The 26,269-nt window shown below is 38.6% G+C and overlaps 1 protein-coding gene across 2 annotated transcripts in view; it reads left to right on the top strand.

The window, feature by feature from the left end:
* Positions 1-1,298: 1,298 nt before the first annotated feature.
* Positions 1,299-26,269, top strand: part of PELI2 (pellino E3 ubiquitin protein ligase family member 2) — a 56,166-nt gene continuing 31,195 nt past the window's right edge. Inside the window, exons 1-2 of one of the 2 annotated variants that reach the window (XM_070942675.1) lie at positions 1,299-1,632; positions 25,335-25,464. In XM_070942675.1, the coding sequence (XP_070798776.1) occupies positions 1,556-1,632; positions 25,335-25,464 (207 nt within the window). In that variant the 5' untranslated portion in view covers positions 1,299-1,555. Of the gene's footprint in view, positions 1,633-2,139; positions 2,169-25,334; positions 25,465-26,269 lie in introns of those variants that run through there. The other variant, XM_070942682.1, reaches the window with a different exon arrangement.

Below are 26,269 nucleotides of genomic sequence, written 5' to 3' on the forward strand. Positions count from 1 at the left end.
TATTCTTCTGGCTCTGCTTTTGGACTGCTGGAAGGATGAATTGGCTGAAGGCATTCTCAGTTTTTACGGTTGGTAGCAATGACACAGACCTCAGGTTGAAATTGCTTGTGAAGGACTGTGAAAGGAAGGTGCACACTGTGTAAGTGCTGCATATCTATTTTATGTGCAAATATTGGTAAAGATCTGATTGAGGCTGCCACATTCTCCATGGATGCCAATCGAATATTCCAGAAAAGCTCACACTTATGGCATGAAGACCAGATCTCTTTCCTTCTATGCTTCCTCAAGAACTAACAGCAGAGTTTCTTAACCTTGGCAGTGCGAAAATGTGTGTGGTCTTCAACTTCCAAAAAGAGGGCTATGAAAATATCTACAGACCCCTCACATCCTGGACATAAATTGTTTCAACTTCTACCTTCAAAACGACAATATAGGGCACTGCACACCAGAACAACCAGACACAAGAACAGTTCTTTCCCAAATGCCATCACTCTGCTAAACAACTAATTCCCACAACTAAGTCAAATTATTTACTAAGACTATATTACTATTGTTCTTCTCAGCCTTCCTATTACCTATTTCCTCCCACTTATGACTATAACCTTGTTGCTTGTATCTCTACAATTTATATTGTTTTTATTGTTTCCTAGTATGATTTGATTGCTTATTAGTATCCTATGACTAAATGTTGTATCTTATGATTCGTGATTAATATATTTTATTTTTTCTTTATGTACACTGAGAGCATATGCACCAAAGAAATTCCTTGTGTGTCCAATCACACTTGGCCAATAAAGAATTCTATTCTATTCTATTCTATTCTATTCTATTCTATTCTATTCTATTCTATTCTATTCTATTCTATTCTATTCTATTCTATTCTATTCTATTCTTTGTCCACTCTTAAACTTAAGCTCATATTCATTAAGTCCTAAATGCCGTAATCCCGTTCCGACCTATTCGATAATTGACTACAGTACAGAAGTCAAGTATTGTAGACAGGCTTTTGGCAGAGAGAGGGAAGGACAAAGCCTCCGGTAGGCGGCGCTAGACAACGCCTGTCTTTTCTTATGAAGGAAACGTCGATTTAACAGGGCAGTAGCCCTTTAAGAACTTCCCCCTTTCCCTTTTCGTACTCTATGTTTACATAACAGACTGGAAGATACCATCGCGGTTTTTGACGGAAGGCGAGGGGAGCGTGGAAGGGACCGGAGAAAGCCGAGAGGAGGGGCCATTCCACGCCTCCTTTCTGGGTAGGCGCTCTAGTTGGTCTCTCCTCATCCCCCCCTCGGGCAGTCGTGTCTGTCGCTGTTGGCTTGAGCGCAGAGAGGGGGAAGTGAAGGGTCCGCGTCGGCGGGCGCACCAAGCAAAGGCAACGCGTAATTTCGCCCGACCGATCGACCGACCGCTGGCTGGCTGGTTGGCTCCGCGACTATGAAGGAAAGGTCTCCAGCCAAACGTCCTGTTTGGTGACTGTTATTGCTATTCTTTTGGCGAACGCCGTTTTTGCCCCGCATGGGATTATAGCGACGACGACAACCGTGGCGGTGGCCCCATGTTTTCTCCTAGCCAGGAGGAGCACTGCGCGCCCAACAAGGAGCCCGTCAAATATGGAGAGCTCATGGTTCTCGGGTAAGGCGGCGGCCAAGACTGGGGCGCTGCGCTGTGTCGGGGCTCCGGCGGGGTATCCTCCTCACCCCCCCCCCTGCTTTGAAGGCTGAGGGGAAGCCGGCGGCGGGAGAAGCGCGAGTGGGCAGGAGACCCCCCTCCCCCCTTCCACCCACCCCCCTTTTGCCTCCGGTGGGCAACTCCGCAGCCCGAGGGGCGCTAGTTACGAGCGGGCTCTACCGGCGCTCTTTCGGGGTGGGCAGCTGTGGAGAGCTCCCCCCCCCAGAGTGAGGCAAGCCTGGGAGCTGCTCCGCTAAGAGAGAGAGAGAGAGAGAGAGTTGCGGGGTGCGCGTGACCCCCGAGGCCTCGGGCCCATGGTGGGGGAACAGGCGGGCGACGGTTGGTGGAGGGAGGGGGGGGGGTTCGGAGGTGTAATAAGCCTGAGGGAGGGCGAGGAGGGCCGGGGTGGGTTGGGGGGGGAGCAAGAGGGCCTGGCAGCTCAGGTCACCCAGAGGGCTAAAGCCGGGGAAGGAGAAGGTGCGCGCCTAGATGCGTGGAAGGTCGGTCGTCCGGCTCACGAGCGGGGCAAGAATTATTTCTCCCTCGGGAAAACATTCTGAAGCGGGAAGAGGGCAGGGGAGTCGGGTCTCTCCTCTCTCAGGGCCTCCGGGGCAGCGAGTGTTGGACGTCATGCGATGAGAGGATGTGCGAGAACGTTTTCATTAGTGGCCTTTTTTTCCTCCTCCTCCCCCCCCCAAAAAAAAGAAAGAACCCGAAAAGTTGGGTTGAGGCAGAGAAGGCGCGGATGATGGGCTAGACACGGAAAGTATTCCGGGACGCACTTAAGGACGTGTGTGTGTGTGTGTGTGTTGGGGGGGGGGGGAAGAGTCTCTCCATCCACTTTTTGGAAGTGGAAGTGTGTGTGTGGGGGGGGGGGAGAGAGAAGCCTAACCGGGTAGGGAGGCATGTATCCGCTTGTTGGGAATGGTGGGTCTTGAAGGTCAGCGGGGAGGAGGAAGCGGGGAGCGGGGTGGGGTGGGGGGGGCGAAGGAAACACAACATGCCTGGTTAGAAGGCCTCCCCGCATGGGCAAAAGGCGTGCCAAGGAGTGCGGCGTTCATCGTGATAGAGGGGTGGGAGAAATAGGGGATTAATGAGTGCAGGTGAGGAAAGAGGAAACTTTATATTGAGAGAGAGAGAAATTGAAAGGGGGGGGTTGAGGAAGGTGGGGCAGGCAAGTATTAGCATGTTTGTACTGTAGTCCCATGCTGAATGCTTAGCAGTGAGATTATTATAAACACTGATTATAGGGGGAGGTGAGAAAGGGCCCTGTTTCATTGGGACTGAGCAGATCCTACTTCTGCCTGTGACTTATTCTTGCTCACCCAATATCTTTATCCCATATTCCGCCTGAGTTGAAAGATCTCAAAAGGGGTGAAATATGGTGATAGGGAAGTGTAATGCTGAGAGCCTGCTTAATTGGCTATAGGTCCCATAGATTGGGATCAGGGATTGGCTCTTGTCAACCTCGTCTTGGGTTTACCTTCTGTAGGTCGTAGATATAGTTTGTACTGTATTGCAGGATACTGTATTTGTTGGGACTAATAGCTGTTCCAGAATTAAGACTGTTTCCTTGGAGTTATGTGTCTTAATTGTTGGATGGCCAACAATTACAACAATGTAATTCTTGGACTTTGTTCTACAGGAGTATTCTGGATGGTAAAAGAGGGGCCTTCTGAAATGTGTACTGTTGGGAGGAGAGCAATCTGCAGTATTTTTTTTTTAATGAATTGCTTCTAAGTTGGATACTTTTTAGCATGCTTTTTGAAAAAAACATACAGTGGAGAAGGTAAACTGACATTACCCATCTGGTTTGGAGATGTCTGTAGTCTACTCTGGGGTGCTTTTATAATTAATCTCATGCCATTCTAGAATGTATTAATTATTATGATAATTGTTGTTTTACTTCTCTGGTGTGCCTTGTGATAGAGAAGACTGGAATGGTGTTGGTGAATATATGAAATAGTAAACATGTGCTTTACTAAACAGCAGTGGGGGTTGGGGGTGGTGGAATCTGTGTCGCTAGTTTGATGTTCTTCTCCACTTCTCCATTATTGTTTGAATGTGGAGTTTATATCTGAGTGCCATAAAAATTGAATATAAGACATTTAAATTTGTTTATTCACTCCCAGCAAACCTTGTGTTTAGACATGTTAACTAAAAGTGCATAACATTTGCATGATCAAATAAATAGAATATGAAAACTAACTTTCAAATGAAATTTAATGTGTAGAAGTTTTACTATGAAATAGCACTATTGAGTGCTTTATAGTAGCTGTTTGCTTATTTCATAAGTAATATGGAAGGATTAGTCTTGAAAGAAGCATCATTAGCAGAGACCTTTTACTTAGCATTTTTTCTAAGTAGATCCTTATACGGTTGTTTTTTTTTAATAACACTGAATTTGACAGTATAAGAAAACTTGACAAAATCTGATTCCAAAGATTATTTAAAATATTTTTTCTGAGAATATAAGTGAACTAAATATAAAGGCTCCATCAAATTGAATTCAACTCCTGATGACCATACAGGAACATCCATTTAGTTTTCCTGGAGATACTGTGAAAATGGTTTACTATTGTCACCTTTTTGTAAAATCCATTGATTTTAAGCTTACATGATCTTGAATTGCCTAGTGGTCTCCTCTTCAAGACTAAACAGGTTTAATCTGATTTAGCTTTTTTAGGGATGAGGCACATTGATGATGCTACCTCCTATAGTTGATTTCAGAAAATTATGAAAATATAACATGATTTCAAATATTTGAAAGATATCAAACCTTTTCCACAAAAAACCTATTTGTAGAAAAGCTGTTTATCTAAACAATAATTATTGGAAATATCTAGTTTATGTCGCTATCAGGAAAGAACACTTTACTTGGAGAAGAGGTGACAACATGGACCTCATAAAGTCTTGTCACTTCTGGAACTCTGTTTAGCATGTAATCTTTAATTCAGCTAATTGTACTGTAGTTATTTGCTTTATGCAATTGGAAGCCTTGGAACAAATATTATAGATATAAATTCAGGATAATTGACTGCAGCTTGAACCATTTCCAAATATTTATTATTTTTATCATCACCATCATCATCATCATCATCTATTTATTTCCTATGAACCAATTGTATGCACTGTAAGGCTTGTGGGGAAAAAATTATTGCACTATGAAATGGCAAAAAGATTTTCTCCCATAAAATCTTATAGGACTGAATTTATCCTTACTTCTGTTTTGAATATATTTCTTGCCTCCTCCACCCTGCAATGTCTTTGTGGAAGCACTTGAGATTTTTAATGCTAAATGACTACTTTTGTTAGTTATTAAGGGTCATTAGAGAGGCACTTAATATGCATGAGTATTTCAGTTTGAGCAAGAGATATGTTTAATCTTATTCTGTCTGGATTGTAGCATGACACATTTAATAAAGCTAAAATTCTGTTTAAAGCATGGAATACCAAGAATGAGAATTGAGACTAGAACAAAATTAGCTTACAATATGCAGAGAAACTGTAGATTTTATTTGTTGTTTTTATTCTAAACTTCTATATCTCTTCTAAGACACCTTTTCAAGAAGCTTAATCACTCAGTAATTCCATAAATAGCATAATGCTACTTCTTCCCAGAGCTGGATCATTAGTAGAAAATAATCACAGAACAGCTTGAACATCTGTTCAGCATTTTTTTAAAAAAGTCTAGAATAAGTAATTGTGTAATCATTTGCTTTTTGTTGCCTTTGAGAATGAAGAACTCTAGGTAACAAGGTTGTGAATCAGATAATCACATTCATAAATGGCTAGAGATGTTGAATAGCTTATGTGTTAAAGATGTGACTACTTTAATAATATTGTGACAATTAAAAATCTATTGGCAGAAAAATGAAGTATTCAATCAATTTGTTCTATGAATTTCTCTTCATTGTCAAAGATTGATTGTGATGGAAATGGCTTAAATAAAAAAGAAATAAAACTGAATCAAATCATCATTTCCTAAATCAAAGAAAGTTGGGCTGTGACTGGGGGAAAACCACCTGCACAATTTGGATTGAATATAGAAAATCTCCAAGAAAAAGGAAGTGATTACAGTGTATGCCATGAAACAAAAGAGTTTTTCAAAGAAAAATACAATGTCATTTTAGATTATGTGATAAAAACCATTAATATTTCTTATCATAAAACTGACCCTCGTATCGAATGATCTAGTAATACCACAGCAATGGAACTTGAAGCAAAAAAGAAAAGAAAAGAACATAAAGTGACTGGGAGGCGGTGTTGAGTAATACATGATTTGCTAGTTAGGAAGACTTCAAGAAGTGATAAAAGGTGTTAAACTTAGACAGCCAGCTATTCCAAACTTGGAGAAGTATACCAATATCATAGGAAAATATTCATTTATAAAGATATTAGAGAAAAGAATATTGCATACTTTGGAATGGGAGAGAATGTGGCAATAGATCATATTAAAATCTGATAAATATCAGATATGAGATTTGAATAATTAAGTAATGGATTAAAAAGACTAAAAGAAAAAAAAATCTGCTGAAGCTATTTGAGCTATCCCAAAAATCCTAGATTTGTCTTATTTTATGTTTAGATAGATACACTAAGCGGATTCATTTTTCAGCAAGGCTTGTTGTAATGTAACAGTGAATTAATGTTATGAATTCTTTGTGCCTTTACAGTTTTGTCTATTTTAACTAGTATTGTTTTTAGTTTTTTTAAAAAAACCTTTTTTTGCTTCAGTTAATGTTTTTTTTAAAAAACAAAGTCCACAAGAAATTTTTTTCAAAGAAAAAATGTTGTAAAAAGTTGTCAGTATCTGAAAACTTTAAAATAGTGACATAAAATGCAGTTTTGTAAGATGCTTAGCATTTTATCCTGATCTGTGTCAAAATAGGAATACCTGTACAAATGTAAACTTGACGGAAAATCAACTGTGTTAGAAAGTGCTTATTGCAACCATTATTTTTTTTCTGCTGATTTGTCTGCAGTTTAGCTTATTTTGTAAAGTATTAATGCATTTTAGTAATAAAATTATTTAGCAATAAATTATACACCTATTCAAGTCTGCAGATATTACCTATAGTTGTAGATTAAAACTAGTTGATGTAGCAATAAAATGTATATGTACACTTTTGGACAGACGAGTTGAATTGTCTGAGAAGGAAGATTTTGTGATTAGAAAGGATTATTCTGGTTTGCAATTTGCGTGGTTAGACTCTGTTTTTTAAAACCTTTTAGATTGTATATGTGTAAGTACTGGAAATACATAGTGGCTATATTTTGATTTTTTTAAAACCATGGTTGATTGACTATTTCATCATTAAGATAATACTAAATCTATGATTTAAAGATAACATTAACTGAGTTTATAAAATGTGGTTTGTTTGGCTTTGGCTTAATATTTTTTTTCTTTATTAAATTTGTTTGCCGCCTATCTCACCATGAGGTGATTCATGGTATTTTGTGAATCAAGCTTGTTGCGAGTTATAAATTATGATGTAGGAGATGACCAAGCTAAGGGTGAGGGAATGGGCAAGCATGTCACCAGTCTTGAGTCCCTTTGTGCACACAAGAGATCTACCGTGTTTCTCCGAAAATACAACCTACTCAGAAAGTAAGCCCTAGCTTGATTTTTATATGTGCTCAATAGAAGCTCTATTCCCAAAATAAGCCCTAATTAAGATCCCACCCACTCCAGGGTGCATGGGTAAAAATTAAGCTGGGGTGGGGATGGGGGGGTGGAACTGCCCTACTACTTACCTTCAGATAGTTGCAGCCAGGCCTAGCACACCTCGGCCCATTTCTTCTGCAGCCAGTAAGGCTTTCCTGAAGGCCTCTGTAGCCAATAACAGAGCTCCGGATCAATCCGGAGCTCTGTTATCAACTACAGAGGCCTTCAAGAAAGCCTTGCTGGCTGCAGAAGAAATGGGCCGAGGTGTGCTAGGCCTGGCTGCAACTATCTGAAGCCGAAGAAGTTCCTGAAGACCTCTGACAACGAAAAGGAGGCCGGGAGCGACGTGCACAAGTGAGGTGAGTCAGTGGATGACACCCCCCCCCCGAAAATAAGACTTGGTGCCTTTTTTGGTGGAGATATATATATATATATATGTATGTATGTATGTATGTATGTATGTATGAAAAAACTACAAGGTCTTATTTTCAGGGAAACAGGGTAAGTCCAGCCCACCTTGAATTCCGTTGACTCTTATCTACCACCAATTTGCTTTGACCATTAGTAGTTCATATTCTTGTAGAAAGCGTTAGCATGCATTAAACTGGTATTCGTTTGGACCACCTTGGCTCCTGATTTCTTGCACCTGACATATGAGTTATAAATTATAGTTATAAATTATACTTCTTCACTTAACATTTTATGCCAACCCAGTCATTTGTGGTTTTATACTACAAACAATAGTTAACCTGGAACTACAATATATAAACTTTGTCACAATTGTTCTGGCAGTCACATCACCTACATTATCATGACTACATAAAAATGTTAGTTTAGAATTGGGTATGTATTCTGTAGGGAACAGTAAAGAACAGGTTAAAAGAAAAGGATTGAAACTTGAGAACATAGCAACACAATCAAAGAATACCAATTACTTGGACTGTAAAGTCGAGAATCAGATGAATTTCATCCTAGGATAGTGAAGTAATTTGCTGATACTGAAGAACATATGAAGTGCTAGTCACATATGGACTGGCATTTTTTGGGGAGATGCTTATGGAATAATGGTGCTTTGTACAATTTATATGAAATATATCTTAATCCTGATCTTTACACACAAAAATGATTTACTGGACTATATAAATGTCAACCAATAGCTTATCTCTGGTATAAATCAATATTTAAAATAGACCATATTCCCATTTGGTACATTGTAAAACAGCTAAAGTACTGACAATGGCCCTTTGCCCTGAAATTGTTCTCATCCTGTGGGCCTTTTTAAATATTTAGATACTGCACACTTTGCAGACTGCTCAACAACTCAATAGCCATTACCCATGTTCTACCCTCTTCAAATAATTGATTTTTCACAGAAGATGCAGTATATTAAAGGGGTACTTGAGAAGCTTATCCTTTCGATGGACTTTGTCCTCTGGCATAACATTTGATGCAAAGCCAATGTACTCCAAGGGAATTTAAAATTTGTAAAATGTGCTTTCTATATTTTGTAGCACATAGGAATTGACCATATTTTATTTGTACTAGAATGCTCCTGTCAGGAGTATTAGATATGTTTGCTACTTTGAATTATTTATAAAAAAAATAAAGGCTGGATAAAAAAAATCTACACACTCGACCCCCCTAGAAATACAAAGCTGTCAGTACAAGAACTATAATGTACCCTCTAGACTCCAGAAAAAAACTTCAGTGGTAACAGTTGTGAAATATTTAGAAGAGTACATAAATTTGTGATATTATGAGACAATACTACAGTACTAACAGAGCGTCATTTAAATCTTAATGTAAGTTTAGGTAAGTATGTAAAAGTTTAGGCAGTTCTTAAATTGTACAATGTGCTTTAATGAATCTTTACTTGAACAAAAGCTGACCCTATCTGTATAAGGTTAAACAGGATATCTTTCTGCTTATTAGAATCATAGAATTGAAAGGAATCTTAGAGATCTTCTAGTCCAACCCTCTGCTATTTAAGTACAATTATTTTTAGATTGAAAATAAGAAAACAGTCAATATGACAGATGCATAAATGTGTACATTCTTTTAGACCATACTTTATAGCTCCTATTGTGACAGAAACAACCATTTCTAAACATTTCCTATAGTCAGCCAAGATTTTCTACTCTTGCTTTTGAATTTTTTTCTCACTTCTCCTTATACATCTTTTCTAGGTTAAAAATATTCTCTGCAAGATTTTTAGTAGTATTCAATTGTGGAGATTTTGAGGGCTGTTCCAAAACCTTTATCTTTTTTCAAATAATCATGGTTGATTTGGAGGTATATTTAGATTGTTGTCTTGCTGAAATACAGAACATAAGAATGTGGTGGGCTATCTATAGTGTGAAAGAAATAATCATAGCGTATTGGGTAATGTAATAAGAAATACATGTTTGGTCTGGTCAGCGTCATCAGAAACAACCTAAGTGGTTTGAGACAGATAATCCCTATAAAGAGAATAAAATGCAGGTGTGTGATACATCTTGACTGGGAAGTGATCATTGCAGTTATGATTTCAGAATATCATCCATTTTGCTTATATCTAAATTTTTAATTGCAGCAAAGCAGTTATAAACATTATGGCTCATTACTTTTTAACTCTTACAGTACTGCAATTGTAAATGTCCACTTGACATCTTTGATTGGCCTTTATGAGGCAATTAGATTTGAAAGTGTGTTTAATAATGAGCACTTTTCCCCTTACTTTTACCATTCTGGAAAAGAGGTCGCCTCTCTTCTTCTCCCCATGGTGCAGTTCTTATCTGGGATGGAGTGGTGGAATGCAATCTTGGTAGCTTTCTCTTTCTGTAGTTGGGTAACTCAAAGTCATAAAATGATTGTTGTTTTCCTAATAGATGGGGATCAGAGAGAAACATTTCGTATTGCAGTAAATATAAAAGATTTGGTACATAATAATGTTCATGGATGAAATTGTTGGTTGTAAAATTGTATCTCTAATTGTCTATAAAAAGTTTGACAGATGACAGTCATTCTACACACATATAATGTATATTTCAGAAAACAAATAATTATTTTTTTCTTATTACTATCTGTTCTACTCAGTTCCACTGTCTGTTTCACTGTAGAACAAAGGAAGTGTTTAACACTATTTCCATTTTTTTAAAGGTGAAATAACACAAATCTTTCTAGATAAGGTTTCAGATTGATGTAGTTCAATTCACATCTGTTTTGAAAAAGTAATCCTGAATTCATTGGGACTTATTCCTAGGTAGTTTTTTGTACTGTGTGTTGTTTGGAAGTGTGGACAGTATCTAACTTGCTTTTGTTCATTTTGCTTTACTTTCTTTGAACGGTATTCTACCTTGATGTACTTTTACCAGGAGATGAATGTGAAATGAGAATGTTTAATATTATTTTAGTAGTTTAATGCTTTTGAACTGTGACTTAAATTTTTGGAAGAGATCTAAAATGAACAAGCATATTTTTGCCTCTACGAAGAATATGGCAGTATTGTTTTTGCTTTTTTTTGGCTTGAGGAATCTCAAAGATATTTTGTAGCTCTGAGGCTAGAAAGGAAATGTCTAGAGAGAGATTTGATTTTGCTGAAATTTGAGTTGGTCCAGCCCCTCCCCAAAACATAAATGAAGAGAAAGCACAATTAAATAACATAATGGGTGAGGTAATATTGATAATATGTCTAACTTCTTGTTTCTGAATAAAAATGTATAATTTGTACTGTGTGATCCATGAATTTATAATCACAATTTGGACTGGAACTTCTGTTGCTAAACAATGCAGTTGTTAGGTGACTCATGCCTGATTTTATGACTTTTTTTGCCATGGCCATTAAGGGAACCACCATGATCATTAAACAAATCATGTGTTTATTAAATAAATCCAGCTTCCCCTATTGGCTTTGCTTGTCAGAGGGCCCATTGGAAGGCAAATAGCAATCACCTATCCCCAGGATGCTGCAACTGTTGTAAATCTTTCAGGGAGATGGGCAGTTTATGAATGAATGAATGAATGAATGAATGAAGTGTCTGAATATTAATACCATGAGTGCACGAATGCTGCAGTAATTATAAGTGCAAGGACTGGTTATAATCACTTTTTTAGTTTTGTCATAACTTCGAATGGTTGTTAAATGAATGGTCATAAATTGATGACTACCTGTATTAAGATTGAATTCTAAGCCCATCTTAGCCATGAAAGCCAGCTGGGTTACTTTGGGCCAGTCACACACTCTCGGCCCAACCCACAGGTTGTTGCTGTGGAGAAAATAGAAGGAGGAAGGAATATTATATAAGTTTGCCACTGTCAGTTATTTATAAAAATAATACAGGTGGGATAAAAATAAATAAAAATAGTTCCCTCTCGTGTCCATCTTTTTCATTTTTTAAAAAATCAAAGCAAAAACATTTTCCCATGAGAAGGATTGCTTTTAATTCATTCCACAATCTTATTTCAAATTTATCTGGATCCTTAGTAAGTTCATTAATAACTTTCTAAAATCAAGTTTAATTTTGCTGTTTATTTTTTAAAAATTTCTTAAACTGAACACTTCTTTCGCTAAGAATTGAAGAACATTTATCTGGTGTTGGAAAGCCTGTAGATCCAAAGATTCCTTATAGCTGAAAAGCAGTCAACAAGCAATTTCTGAAAGTGATTAGAAAATGAAATATGCAAATTTAGTGACCACTAGGGTCTCCTCACGAGAAGCAGCTATCTGGAGTATTTGTGGGCAATCTTAAGTCCTCTCCTTATCAAGAGAGAAATTATCAGAGTCAGTCTGCTTGCTGGCTTTTTATTCCATCATAATCAGCTCCACTTTTCACAGAGCTGTCTTTGATATTTATTCCCTGAAAGTCTTTATTTTATAGGTCTTAAGACCAGGACAGAATGTATCAGAAATGAGCTCTCTTCCTTGCAAGCAGTGTATATTCCTCCCTTCTATCTTGACTGGGAGATCTATACAGTTATGATTAGTCTCAGATATTCAGTTTCTGGGAATGTTGTGGCCGTATAGTTCCAGATGTATCTGTTTGATCCAGATTTTCTAAAGCCATATCTATCAGCTTTTAACCAAGATTTGGTATTGAAATAGCTTTGGTTGCTATAATGGATAATTTGTGCCAGCATTACTAATATTATCAGATGTTATGTAACCTTCTCTAAATAGATATTATAAGATGAATAATTAAAGGTAATGTCATTTATCATCTGACCATTAAGGTCACTGTCAATATTTTGTACATAAGGAAATCAGACAAGATCTTGTATAGTTAGCAAAATCTTTACCAACCTTCAAACTCATAGTTATATAAACCTCATTGAAGGAGGTTGGAAAAACCTTATTACAAGCCTTCTTGAAATAAACCTTATTTCAATGTTACTAGATCCCTAACAGCATTGGCCTAAATCAGAGGTGGGCAATTGTGGCTCTTTTACAACCTGTGGACTTCAACTCCCAGAATTCCTGAGACAGCTGTCTCAGGAATTCTGGGAGTTGAAGTCCACAGGTTGTAAAAGAGCCACAATTGCCCATCCCTGGCCTAAATAACTCAATTTATGTCTTATAACATCAAAGGGATAACTATCTTGAATGAGAGTTCTTTCTGTTTTACACAAGAGGCATAATAAAAGTAATCAAACCAGACAGATGCACAAATCCTCATAACTGAGTACCTGGGAGAACAAACAGGTCTTCAAAGCCTTATGAGAGGCAGGCAGGATCAGGGCCATCTGGATCTCAGGGGTAATACTATTCCATAGGAAGGTGCATCAATAGAGAAAACTCATCTCCTGGCTTTCATAAGATAATTTTTTAAAGAGACAGGGCCTGGGGCATGCTGGCATTGTCTGATCTTATTGAACAGATAGAGATAATTACATTTGACATGATCTGATATAGCTGGTGTTCCTACTTACTACGGTAACCTGTTCAACTAAGATACCAGGAAATGTGGAACTAAACACAAAAGTACATTTTTATCCTAAAAAATTTATCAGTTACTATACAACTACTTAATTAACTTCTGATGTTCAAGCTTGCAATATTTTCCATTCTGTACTAGAATTGCGATTAGATGGAGCAATTTTGTGATTTAATAAAGGATTGACAATTTGATTAAATCTCTAGCCATAATTTTGCAATACGTAGCCAAACTAAAACTATGACTGCTAAGTGAGTGATGTCATGGATGTCTTGTTTCAGTGCCTGGAGGCTATAAGGATCTGGATGAGGTGCAGGGGACTTTGACTCAACCCAAGCAAAACAGGATGCCTTCGGTATTTGGGCCTTCTGGTGATAAATTCTTTTCACCATTAGTCCCTGATAGGGTGACACTGCCACAAATAGGCCCCATGTATAATCTGGAGAACTCAACAGTTCCTGCTAGAAGAGCAGGTGGCAGCAATGGCCAGGATGGTCTTTGAATACCTTAGGACAGCGATGGCTAAACTTTTTGCTGTCGCGTGCCAAAAGCAGGGGTCGCGCGGGGGGTCGTGCGCATGTCCACACCCACAATTAAATGCCCTCCGCGCATGCACGCATGACCCTCCCGTGCTTCCCTGTGCATTTGCGCATGACCCCCCCTGCACCTTATTTTGGGCCTAGCAGGCCTCCGGAGGCCGAAAAAGGCCCGTTTCTCAACTTCTGGTGGGCCCAGGAGGCCTGTTTTTTTGCCCTCCCCAGGCTCCAGAGGCTTTCTTGGACCCTGGGGAGGGCAAAAACTGCCTCCCACCCGGAGCCCCTCCTGAGGCCAAAAACGCCCTGCCAGAGTCTCTGCGTGAGCTCTGTACTTACCTGGCATCCAAAATGGGCCACGTGGAGACTCCTGGGAGGGGCAGCGTGGGAGGGGCCATCTGAAAATCAGCTGGCCGCCGCGCACATGTGCGCTGTAGCTGAGCTAGGGCAACGGCTCACGTGCCCGCAGATATGGCTCCGTGTGCCATGCCACCTGTGGCACGTGTGCCATAGGTTCGCCATCACGGCCTTAGGATGTTCCTGGATTGGGAGGCTTTGCTCATAGACACTCTCATTGGGATTACTGCAATGCGGTCTATATGGGGCTGCCCTTGAAAGAGCATTCAGAAGCTTCAACTCGTGCAGAATGTGACTGTAGTAAAGTGTGTCAGATATTTGGCACATGTAACACCATTGCTTTGTGAACTGAATTGGTTACCAGTGTGTTTCTGAGTGCAATTCAAGGTATTCGTTTCTTTAAAACTATCCTTCTGAATCACTTGCTTTTCTTTCCCATCAAAAATGTTGAGCATTTTTTAATAAGAGTTATTATCTCTGTATCTATCAGAATTTTCATTTGTGTATACTTGATCAACCTATCTCCTAGATGAGATGCTTTTGTGGAAAAATACGATTTCCCCTATCCTTCAGCTTTTGGTTGCCTTCACCTTCTGCTTCCCTTATCTTTGCCACAGATAATAGTTTTTTTTTCTTAGTCTATCATCTCTTCATTTCACATGCCCCAAATAACGTGTGGATTATTTGAGTTTAGTTCTGTGGATTATCAGCTTGAAGAATAGCCAAACTAATTTATTGTCCATAATACTCTACTCATACACATTAACTTAAAGACATCTGTATTCTTTCTCTATATTGGAAAGAGCATTCTTTTCATTACTCTGTACTTTAATCTGATATTAAATATCCTTACACTATTCTTCATGATCTTGCCTCACTTTGATATGACCCTCTTTTCTTCAGCCCACTGACCTCCTTTGTCTATTCTTAAGTCTAAGAAAATTGAATTAACAATTTTTTCTGCCCAAAAAGTCAATTACTATTGCATTTGTAATATTCAACATTAACCTTGATTTTTTGCTTTCCATTTTACTTTCAGAATGAGTCTCTTTCACTTTCAGATAATGCAATAATGTTGTCTGCTTATCTCAAGTTGTTACTGTTTTTTGTTCATTGTAGTGGTTCATCAGGAGAAGAATATGATATTGTGGCATGTGCATTAGTGTCTTCCATATTCTAGCATGAACTTCACAACCAAAAGTCTTGCTGTTGTCAATAACAACAGGAATGAGCCTGGTGACGCAGCAGACTAAACTACTGCTGTTAAAGTAGCACTTAGCTGCCAGTTGCCTGCAATTACTGCGAGTTCAATTCTCACCAGGCTCAAGGTTGACTCAGCCTTCCATCCTTTCGAGGTAGGTAAAATGAGGACCCGGTTTGTGGGGGCAATAAGCTGACTTTGTATAAAAAAGAACACCGCTTAGGGGGGGCCAAAAAGCCCTACTAAGCAGGTATATACAAAAGTATGAAGGCTATTGCTTAATGCATTGTAAGCCGCCCTGAGTCTCCAGAGAAGGGCGGCATATAAATCGAACTAATAAAATAAAATAAATCAATAAATCAATAAATCACTTTCTTGTGTCCTATTGCTTTTCCCATTAGCCATTCCAGCAATCCTGTTTCTTCCTTTGTGAATAACTGTTTCTTTGTATGGGTGGGCATGATGTGTGTTTAAGTGTGCATACAAAATTTCTTTCAACATTGAATATTGGAATTTTATTCTGCAGCTAGGTTAACATTTAGTTATTATAGTAGGATTTTAAGTGTAACTATTCACCTTGGAATAAATTGTTATAATCTGTTAGGACAAACTGTTATTTGGATAGTGAAACCATTATTATTTGAAAAGGTCCAGTGCTATAACAAAGATCAAAGCTGTTCTTTGTGAAGAAGTAATTAAGGTCTTTCTCTCTAAATATGGAAAAAGGCAAATTTCCAATGTTACTATCAGAGGTTCTCCATCAAACTCACCAGCCAGAGCAGGGTTGTCAAACTCACTGCCTGGATGTGTCACGCACTGGTCACACCCATGCCTGGTTTAGCAAAGGGTTGCAATGTATTGACACCCCTGAGCCAGAGGATGACGTTTAGCATGAACTTTAGCATGCACATACAAAATTATTCATTACATCTTATTCTAATAAGAGATAAGCACCAATACTTCACCACCTTGTCTTGATATATTGTAGGTTAGATTTTGAGCTTTACCTGTCCTTTTATTTGTGTTTTAACTTCTGTTGGTTCCTCAGGTATCTTTTCATCTTCCATTGCAATATATTTAATTGTTGTTGGTTTTGCTCTTTGGGGAATAGTAATTTGGAAAAAAATTGCTAACCATTACTGGAAATTAAAACTCATACAAAATAGAGAACAGAATTCATCTGATAGAAGAGAATACACGTAACTCAGAATTAAACTACTGAGTCCTTGAGAAGGAACCAAGAAGAAGGAAGCCATACTTCCACCAAAACAGGATAAGCAAACCTTACTCTCACTCATACTGAAGGAGCTACCTAGTCTGCAAGGAAACAACCAAACTCAAAGAGCAAGAAGAACCCAACAAGAATTTATTCAATATTATTCAGCAGCATGTTTAATCCCCTCTGCTCTGAAGAATCCCAGCAATGGAAATGGTTGGCTATTATCTTCTTTCAGGATGAAGTCTGTAGTCCTGAGATTTTTTGCTAAGGATTAACGGACTGATCCAGCTTTGATTTTTGAGTTGAATAAAGGTTTGATTAGGTCCTATTAACAAACCTGTAAATATTTGCTGGATTTATTTATTTATTGCATTTATATTTGCAATGAGCATTAACTCATCAACTCACCATGAGTACTCATTAACTCATTAATTTACTAAGTCAATTAATAGTCACTTATTGTGAGATGGGTTGCATGGTAAAAGCCTACAAAGTAAACGCCCAGTTTATTATGCACATTGCTCCAAATCTGTGTGGCATAGTTCTGAGACTGTAACCAAGAAAAAATGTAATTAGCATTTCAGATTAGTTGTATAAGAAGAAATGGAATTATGATTATTGTTAGGGTGTGTGTAAAAAGTATTTGTTGCTTGTGCAACGAGCAGAGCAGAAACACACAGGGAAGGAGATAAACGTCCGGCTCGTGTGAGAAAAATACTTTATAGATAACAGTCTCGGTGTAAGTAAAACAGTCCAAGGTCATAAACAGTAATATCAGTCCAGTAAGTATCTTCCCTTACCAAAGCAAACAGACTTTAGTAACTCTTGGTATACAGTACCATATAATAGACGCAGTAAGCAACAGGATACAATCAGGTATCAATCCGGAAGAAGCAGGAAGAAGGAACGCTTCTCTGTGCTGCTTATTTATGCACTGTAGCCTAATTACAGGGTTCAGCAAACCCTGATTACGTGGCTCAATTGTTTCTTAAAGAAACAGATATTGCCTGACCAACAAGTTAGGAGTAAGCTGCAAGCTGAACCTAACATTCTCCCCATTGGGCAGGACAATATACACAATAGATACAGAAGCAAAAATACATATCCAAATCATACATTGTACAGTGGTATCAGTCACATTTCAGATTCTTAATCCAAATCTTTCACAACAATTGGTGTGTTTAATGGCACCTTGCGCTTTAGTAAAGTTGTCGGCAATATTGTCCTCTGATGCGCAATATTCCAATGTAATCATGTTATCCTTAACACATTGCTGAACATTCAGATAACGTATATCAGTGTATTTAGTCCTTGTCTTTACAGCAAGATTCGTTGCCATTTTAATGGCTGCCTGGTTATCCTCATAAACCGTAATAGGATAATCCATTTTGAATCCAATATCTTCCATCAACTGTTTATAATAAATCAGTTCAGTACATGTAAGTGATAGACAAGAAAATTCCGCTTCCATGGTAGACAAACTGATATGTTTCTGGCGAATTGATTTCCATCCAATCAGGCAGTTATCCAACATGATTGCTATTCCAGACATAGATTTTCTGGCAAAACTGGCATCAGCATATGCCTTTAATATCATATTGGCATTTGGTTCTAAATACATAGCAAAATGCAATGTTCTTTTAAGATACCTAAGAACACGTTTAGCAGCCTGCCAATGCCTATCAGTAGGCTCTGAACTATATTGTGCTAGTTGATTAACACTAAAAGCTATATCAGGCCGTGTCCAGTTACTCAAATACGACAAACTACCTATTAATGATTGATACAGTTCTTTACTGAACTGTGGACTCTGCAAACTATCCTGTTGGAATTCCTGTGCCATAGGAGTCTTGGCAGGTTTACATAATTCCATCCCATATTTTTTCAACAATTTGCAGATCTTATTAGATTGTGAAATTTTAAATCCTCTAGATGTTTTCAGGATATCCAGCCCTAGATAATGCCGTATATGTCCTAGATTTCTAAGTTTAAATTTTGTTTGCAACTGACTGATAATCTCTCTGGCCTCAGCGTCAGTTCTGGTAATTATGGCAATGTCGTCTGTAAAGAGTAACAAGAATGAAACACATCCATCCTGTTCTTTTTTAAACAGACATTTATCTGCTACGCCCTCATAGAACCCAATGTTATGTAATTCCTGCACTATACATTGGTTCCACTCGTAACCTGATTGCCTTAAACCATATAGGCTTTTCTGTAGCCTCCAACACTCAGTTCTATCCTGTGTATCATAACCAGGAGGTTTCTTCATATATATTGTATGCCTCAACGGAGCGTTCAAGTAAGCTGTTTCGACATCTAAATGAGTAATAGAGCATTTATTTCTAGCTGCCCAAACTAGCATCGTTCTCAAAGTGCTTGCTCGTAAACTTGGAGCAAAAACCTCATCATAGTCTCTATCTGTCTGTGAGAACCCTTGTGCAACAAGCCGAGCTTTATGGGTTACTACCCCATCTACACTTTTCTTTACCTTATAGACCCACCTACAGCCTATAAGTTTCTCATTTGGTGGTATTCTTACAACTTCATAGACACCAAGCCTCTTCAAAGAATCAATTTCTCTATCCATTGCCTCTTGCCAGGCTTTTTGCTCCTTTTCTGGATATAATTTTATATCATGATAACTGGATGGTTCGATATCTACTTGGCAAACCACTGTGGCTTTATAGCGATCTGGTGGATGCCGGTCCCTGGAAGATCGTCTAGGCATAACAGGACTAACATCAGGTATATTGGGTTCATCCTCCCCTAACCCTACTTCCTGTTCCTGTTCTTCAACCTTAATAGATGGTTTATCATCCATCTCAGATGAACTATCATCAGGAATATGGTCTACCTTAACATCTACATCTGTAAAACCATAGTCTGCTTTTTCTAACCTATCCCAGCCTTCATGTTCTAGGAATTTAGCATTAGCGCTACACAAAACTTTTGTTGTTCCTTTTTCCCAGAACCTATAGGACCTATGGTTAGCTTCATAGCCAACAAAAATCATTTTCTTTGCTCTCTGTTGGTCCTTCCTTCTCTGACTAACTGGTATATGCACCCAGGCTGGTGCACCAAAAGTATGTATATAACTTAAATCAGGCTTCCTGCCGTGCCATAAAATAAAAGGTATTTTTCCTGTAGAGGAGTGCACCACATTATTTAAAATATGATTGGCACATAGTATTGCTTCTCCCCACAATTTATCAGGTAAACAAGCATCAGCCAGCATAGTCCTAGTCATAGCTTGTAGGGTCTGGCCTCTTCGTTCAATATATGCATTATGTTCTGGCCGAAAAGGAGCAGAACGTTTATGCTGTATCCCAGCATCCTTCAAAAACTTAGCCAACTGATGATTAGTAAACTCAGTTCCATTGTCAGTAACAATGCATTTCACCTTAAACCTCTGCTTCCTTTCAACAAAACGAAGCCAATTTGTGATACACTGGAACGTATCACTTTTGGACTTCATAAGGTAGCAAAAACCATATCTGGTAAAGTGATCAACTATACTCAAAATATAGCATGCTCCCCCTAAACTGGGTTTCTTTGGCCCTATTAAGTCTAAAAAGACTACCTCCAAAGGTTTAGTTGTTTTAAACCCATTGCAGCGGTTTGCAGGTGTAACTTTACTTTTATGCTGGTTACAAGTATTACAGTTCAGGTATTTGCTGCAAGCCCTTAACTTTATGCCTTTAGACTGCTTCACAGTCAAATGCAACAACCTGAAATTCAGATGACCAAGCCTTCTATGTAATAAATGTACGCATTCATCATGAGGCTTTACATTTCCAAATTTAGCTTTTGACTGAACTAACAGTAATGACTTATCCCTAATGACAAATAAGTCGTCTTCTAATTCTGCAGTAACTACAGTGCCTTCACATTCCAGCAAACATTTGTTGTTTTTAAAAGTTACTGTAAACCCAGAATGTAGTAATGACTTTACAGATAAAAGGTTATATTTCAAACTAGGGATATAAAGCATGGGTAAAGGGTGCTTACTGATAGAACATTGAACAAGTCCCTCCCCAGCTACAGTCACATTCCAGCCATTAGCTAATTTGACCTTTTTAGTACTTTTCTTCATGTTTAGAAACAGTTTTCTGTTTTTTGTTATTGATTGAGAGGCACCGCTATCAATCACCCACCAATCATCTTTTATATTATTAGATGAACTGGTTGCTAAATTACACCCTTTCCTGGGTTTAGCAGAGTTTCTAGCAGATACTTTCTTATTTTTACAATATTTTGCAATGTGCCCCTTAGCCCCACATGCATAACAGCGTTTAACAATATTAACATTCTCATATACAGCTTCCACTTTTGGTTGCTGTTGCATCCTTAACTGGTCTCGTTCTTGCCTACGTTTGGCCTCATCCAGTAACCTACCAGTTATACTGGCCAATGTTAGTTCATCTCTAGACAATACTTCTAATGATGAAACAAAAGAGTCATAACTGTCATCCAATGATGAAAGAATAATATAAACTTGCTGCAGTTCAGTAAACACAAGGTCTTTCTCATGTAGCTCCTGGAAAAGCCCTGTCATGGAGTCCAGGTGAGCCATCATGTCTCCTCCTTTCTGAAGATGTAAGCGAAATAATTTCCGTGTCAAGTAGATATGGACACCCACAGAGTCACGAACGTAGAGCTTCTTTAGCTTTGACCAACACCTCGCAGCAGACTCTTCACCCCGGAAATGAACAAGTTGCTGGTCTCCCAGTGTCAGGCCAATGATGCATAAAGCACGCTCATTGTCCCTGTGAAACTTCGCTATCTTTTTGGCATCTTCTTCGTCAGCAGCATTCAGTGCAGTTATGTCCGGTGGATTATTGACCATGTCCCACAGTCCTTCTTTTCGCAAAAGTAGACAGCATTTTGTGGACCAGGTAACATAGTTTGTTCCATCCAACCGGGTTATGGTAGAATAACTTGTACCTTGCTCAAAAGCCATCATCTTGACTACTACACCCACTGCCTGCACTTCTCACTTCCACAAAAACAAATTAAAGAGCCCTGGAACGTTCTGGGCCCATAACCAATGTTAGGGTGTGTGTAAAAAGTATTTGTTGCTTGTGCAACGAGCAGAGCAGAAACACACAGGGAAGGAGATAAACGTCCGGCTCGTGTGAGAAAAATACTTTATAGATAACAGTCTCGGTGTAAGTAAAACAGTCCAAGGTCATAAACAGTAATATCAGTCCAGTAAGTATCTTCCCTTACCAAAGCAAACAGACTTTAGTAACTCTTGGTATACAGTACCATATAATAGACGCAGTAAGCAACAGGATACAATCAGGTATCAATCCGGAAGAAGCAGGAAGAAGGAACGCTTCTCTGTGCTGCTTATTTATGCACTGTAGCCTAATTACAGGGTTCAGCAAACCCTGATTACGTGGCTCAGTTGTTTCTTAAAGAAACAGATATTGCCTGACCAACAAGTTAGGAGTAAGCTGCAAGCTGAACCTAACAATTATAATTATCAGGAAGCAGATATATGTTGATAGAAGCACTGATGATGTTACATAGTTGGGTAATGAAATGTCTGCAAGCAAATAACAAAGCTCAGAGAATAAAAAAGAACACCCTTGGGAGTTGGGCGGCATAGAAATGCGACAAAATAATAAATAAATAAATAAACTTCACAAAGCAGATATATATCTGTAAAGTCAATAGGCAGTTAACCACCCCCAGTTCAGTTAATTGTTGTTGCTACTGAGAGGTTATTTTTGCCATGGTGAGATTGTTATTTTGTCAAAGAATAGTTATAGTTATGCTGCTTCTTTTCTACAGACAATATTCTGTATATCTGCTCATTAACTTTGTTTTACCATTTTGAAAGTGAGTTTGGTAACAAAGCCTATTTAACTTAACTCTCATTTGTGTTGTAGTTATAGAATAAAATATAATTAGAAGAAGATATATTTAGAGTTATGCACATCTTTAGAGTCAAAGGCAAAAAGGCACTTTCATGGTATTTGTATAATGTCTTCAGTAACATTTTTAAAAAGATCCTTATGGATTGTGCGGCTTACCTTTGTTGCTGTAGAATGATCCCAGAAAAAGATGCATGTGGTTTAAAGAGTTCCTTATTTTTTCCCCTTCAACTCTGAAGTGTTCCCTAGCTCTACTAATATCTTTGAGTTTATATAACTTTTGTATATTTTACAGGAGGTCTTCACTTAATGACCACTCATTCAGGGATTCCTTGAACTGATGGTGGTGCTGAATTAGTGGTTGTCATGATGAATCTTTGTACTCAGGTTGGTCACAATGTCCCCATGGTCACATGACTTATAATTGTGATATTGCAACATCCCGCAGTCACGTCATCGCCATTTACAACCACCTTTGTCAGATTCCTACAAGCAAAGTCAGTGGGGAAGCCAGCATGAGGTCACAGATGGTGACTACATGATGTCCTTGCTTAATGGCTGCAATGATTCGCATAATGACAGCAACTGGAAGTGCTGGAATTATTGTCGCTAGGATCCCAGTCATGTTGCCATTGTGCTTTACATTACTTAGCAATGGAAAATCCAATCCCAATTATTGTCACTAAATGATGACTACCTGTAACAAATTTGAAAATCCAATTAAATTAGAAAATCCAATTTAAATACAAATATTTCTTAATTCATTCTGCTTTGATCACTTAATAACTCTGGGCTATGCCTTCTAAGAATCAGGATAAATGTCCTGACTTGAGACTTGTTTAGATTTCTATCAAAGGATTTGATGCTAGAAACAAAGGAGAGATACTGTTTTGTACTTTTGAGGTTGTTATGCTGCATATGCTTTGTTACCAACAACAGAGATGATACAGAGATGATAGAATTTCATCATGGATTATTTTCTTGGTAGAGCTTTATGTTGGCTATTCAAAGAACCACATGTATTGGCAAGGATATGCAGTATACAGTTCAATTGTTTCTCAGAGGATTTCCGTAAAATCCAATCAGTTGAAGAATATAGTCTACTCTCCTAATTTTAATTATTTATGAAGGCACAAGTATATATAAAGCATTCAAATCTCTTTTGTTTTTAGTAGACCTTTAAGTCTATGCCAGCCAGACTATCTTTCAGTACACAGAATGCAAATTAAATAGAAGTTCTGAGCCAGGATCTCCAAAAATATCAAGCAAAACACAAGGCACCAAAACATAGTGTCTAGACATCCATATCTGAAATCCTTCAATAATAATAAACGTTCATTGATCATCACCGAGAAGGAAGCATTTCTTAGTGCTGAGTTCAGAATATCTGTAGGCCACAGGCATTGCATAACTGTCACAAACGATTGAAACATGCACATACAATTGTGATAGATTATTTTACTTTTTTGTTCTTATACAACTCTTTAGCTGAAGTTTACAGTATGTGAACTCATAATTCTCACAAAACTTACAGCTTATGTTTACTCATGCCTTTGTCATTTCCTCATTGGATTATTACAATATATCCATATGAGGCAGTCCTTAAAGACTATCTGGAAATGACATCTGGTTCTAAATATTGCAGTGCATGCACTTCTGTTTACTCATATTACATTGCTACTGCAAGAACTGTCAATCAACCAGAATAGAGCTGGAAGAAACCTTAGAGGTCTAGTCCAACCCCCTGCTCAAGCAGGAGATCCTATACAATGTGAGACAAGTGGCTATCCAGGCTCTTCTTAAAAACCTCCAGTGATGAAGCACCTACATCCTCTGAAGGCAAGCTGTTCCACTCGTTAATTGTCCTTGCTGTTAGGAAGTTTCTCCTTAATTCCAGGTTGCTTCTCTCCTTGGTTAATTTCCATCCATTGTTTCTTGTCTTGCCTTCTGGTGTTTTGGAAAACAAGTTGACCCCCTCTTCTTTCTGGCAGCCCCTCAAATACTGGAATATTGCTATCATGTCACCCTTAGTCCTTCTTTTCTCTAAACTAGCCATACTCCGTTTCTACAACAGTTCTTTGTATGTTTTAGTCTCCAGACCTATAATCATCTGTTGGATAGAGCCCATTGTTCAAATGGAAGCAATATGGCTTCCATTTTCCCCCAGTGCAATTCAAGGGGGATTATTACCTTTAAAGCCCTAAATGATTATTACCTTTAAAGCCCTAAATGACTTGCAGGACCAATCTCCCTGAGGGTATCCCATTCCACCCATTCCCCCAGGTTAGATATGATAGGCATACTCCAGATCTCTTCCTTTAAATGTCATTTGGCAATGTGCCTTCTCCATATCTCACTGCCCACTAGAATACCCTTCCTCCTGGAGATCCAGCAGAGCTCTATTCCCCTGTTCTTCTGGAAGGTGTTCAATAGCTGGGTCTTTCTACAAGTGTTAGGAAGGAATGAGATTGGAGCGCAGAAGGTAGAATGCTGATGCCTGAGAAAGTATTGTCTTAGGGTGCCAGGAATTGTTATTGCAATTGTTGAGAGTTTTGATATTTTTTATTGTTTTGTGAAGTGCTCAGGGTTATGGTTCACAATATAAGCAGCTATATACACATTTTAAAATAAAGTTGAATGCTTAAAGGGAGTTTGGGATACATTAGAAACTGAAGTATGCAATTTATGGTCAGATAATTTATCTGAAATTGTTTTATTTGTTAACTCTTAGGTAATGTGTTATAGGTTTGGCTAGTTGAACAATCTGGTGGTCTTTTATCTATCAGAGATAGCTGAGAGTTGCTGCCGCTGTATATGTGTCTACAAAGACTTTAAATTTTTATTTCACTACATGCTCAGCAAATGGAAATAACAAACACATATCTTTTTCATAGGTACAATGGCTGCCTCCCTAATGGTGACCGGGGTCGTAGGAAAAGCAGATTTGCCCTTTATAAAAGACCTAAAGCAAATGGCGTCAAACCTAGCACTGTTCATGTGATTTCAACACCTCAAGCATCTAAGGTATTGTCACTAATTCTCAGAGCTTGGGCCTCAATACAAAGTTTTGCCGAGCAGCAATGATTGAATGTGTTGGTAACTATATTTATATATATATCTAGTGGTTATTCCTTTCTGGTACTAGAAGGTATTTTTTGCATTGAGCATACTTTATTGGGTCTTTGAGTACAATGATGTTTGCATTCAGAATTCCTTCATCTGGGCTAATAAATAGATGTTGACAAAATGTTTCAAATCTACAGTTTCTGATGCTGCTAAAGAGAAAGTGAAGAAGGTTCTGCCTCCTGCAGCACTCTACCAGCCAAAACGGGCCACGGGGGGCCCCTGTGCTGCCCGTTTTCAGCCTCCATGGCCTCCTGCAATACTCTGCTGGCCAAAAACGGGGGGAGGGGGCTCACAAAGCCCCCATGTGGCCTGTTTTCGGCCTCCACAGCTTCCTGCTGTTGACCCTGAAGCTGACCTGGCTGAAGCCATATCCCTCACTCCAGTGTGGCAACACTGAAGCTCCAAGATGGCTTTGGCCAGGTCAGCAGGTCAACCTTGACACCTGCAGCAGGTTTTGGCCAGCAGAGGCACCGCGGGCCACTCCTTTGATATTTCCAGGCCGGCCCTATGGGCCAGATCTAAGCAGCTTGCAGGCCAGATTCAGCCTGCAGGCCTTGAGTTTGACACCCCTGTCTTATTACCTGTATTATTCAATCTAGTTTTAGAAGTGCTGGTAATAGCACTATATCCAACAATCAGATTTACTGGATAAAATTGGGAGACATGATGTATCTTTTCACACACACACACACACACACACACA

The sequence above is a fragment of the Pituophis catenifer genome, unplaced genomic scaffold, assembly GCF_029215685.1.
Source record: "Pituophis catenifer annectens isolate HBS135680 unplaced genomic scaffold, rPitCat1.0.hap2 SCAF_1, whole genome shotgun sequence".
NCBI classification, from domain to species: Eukaryota; Metazoa; Chordata; class Lepidosauria; order Squamata; family Colubridae; genus Pituophis; species Pituophis catenifer.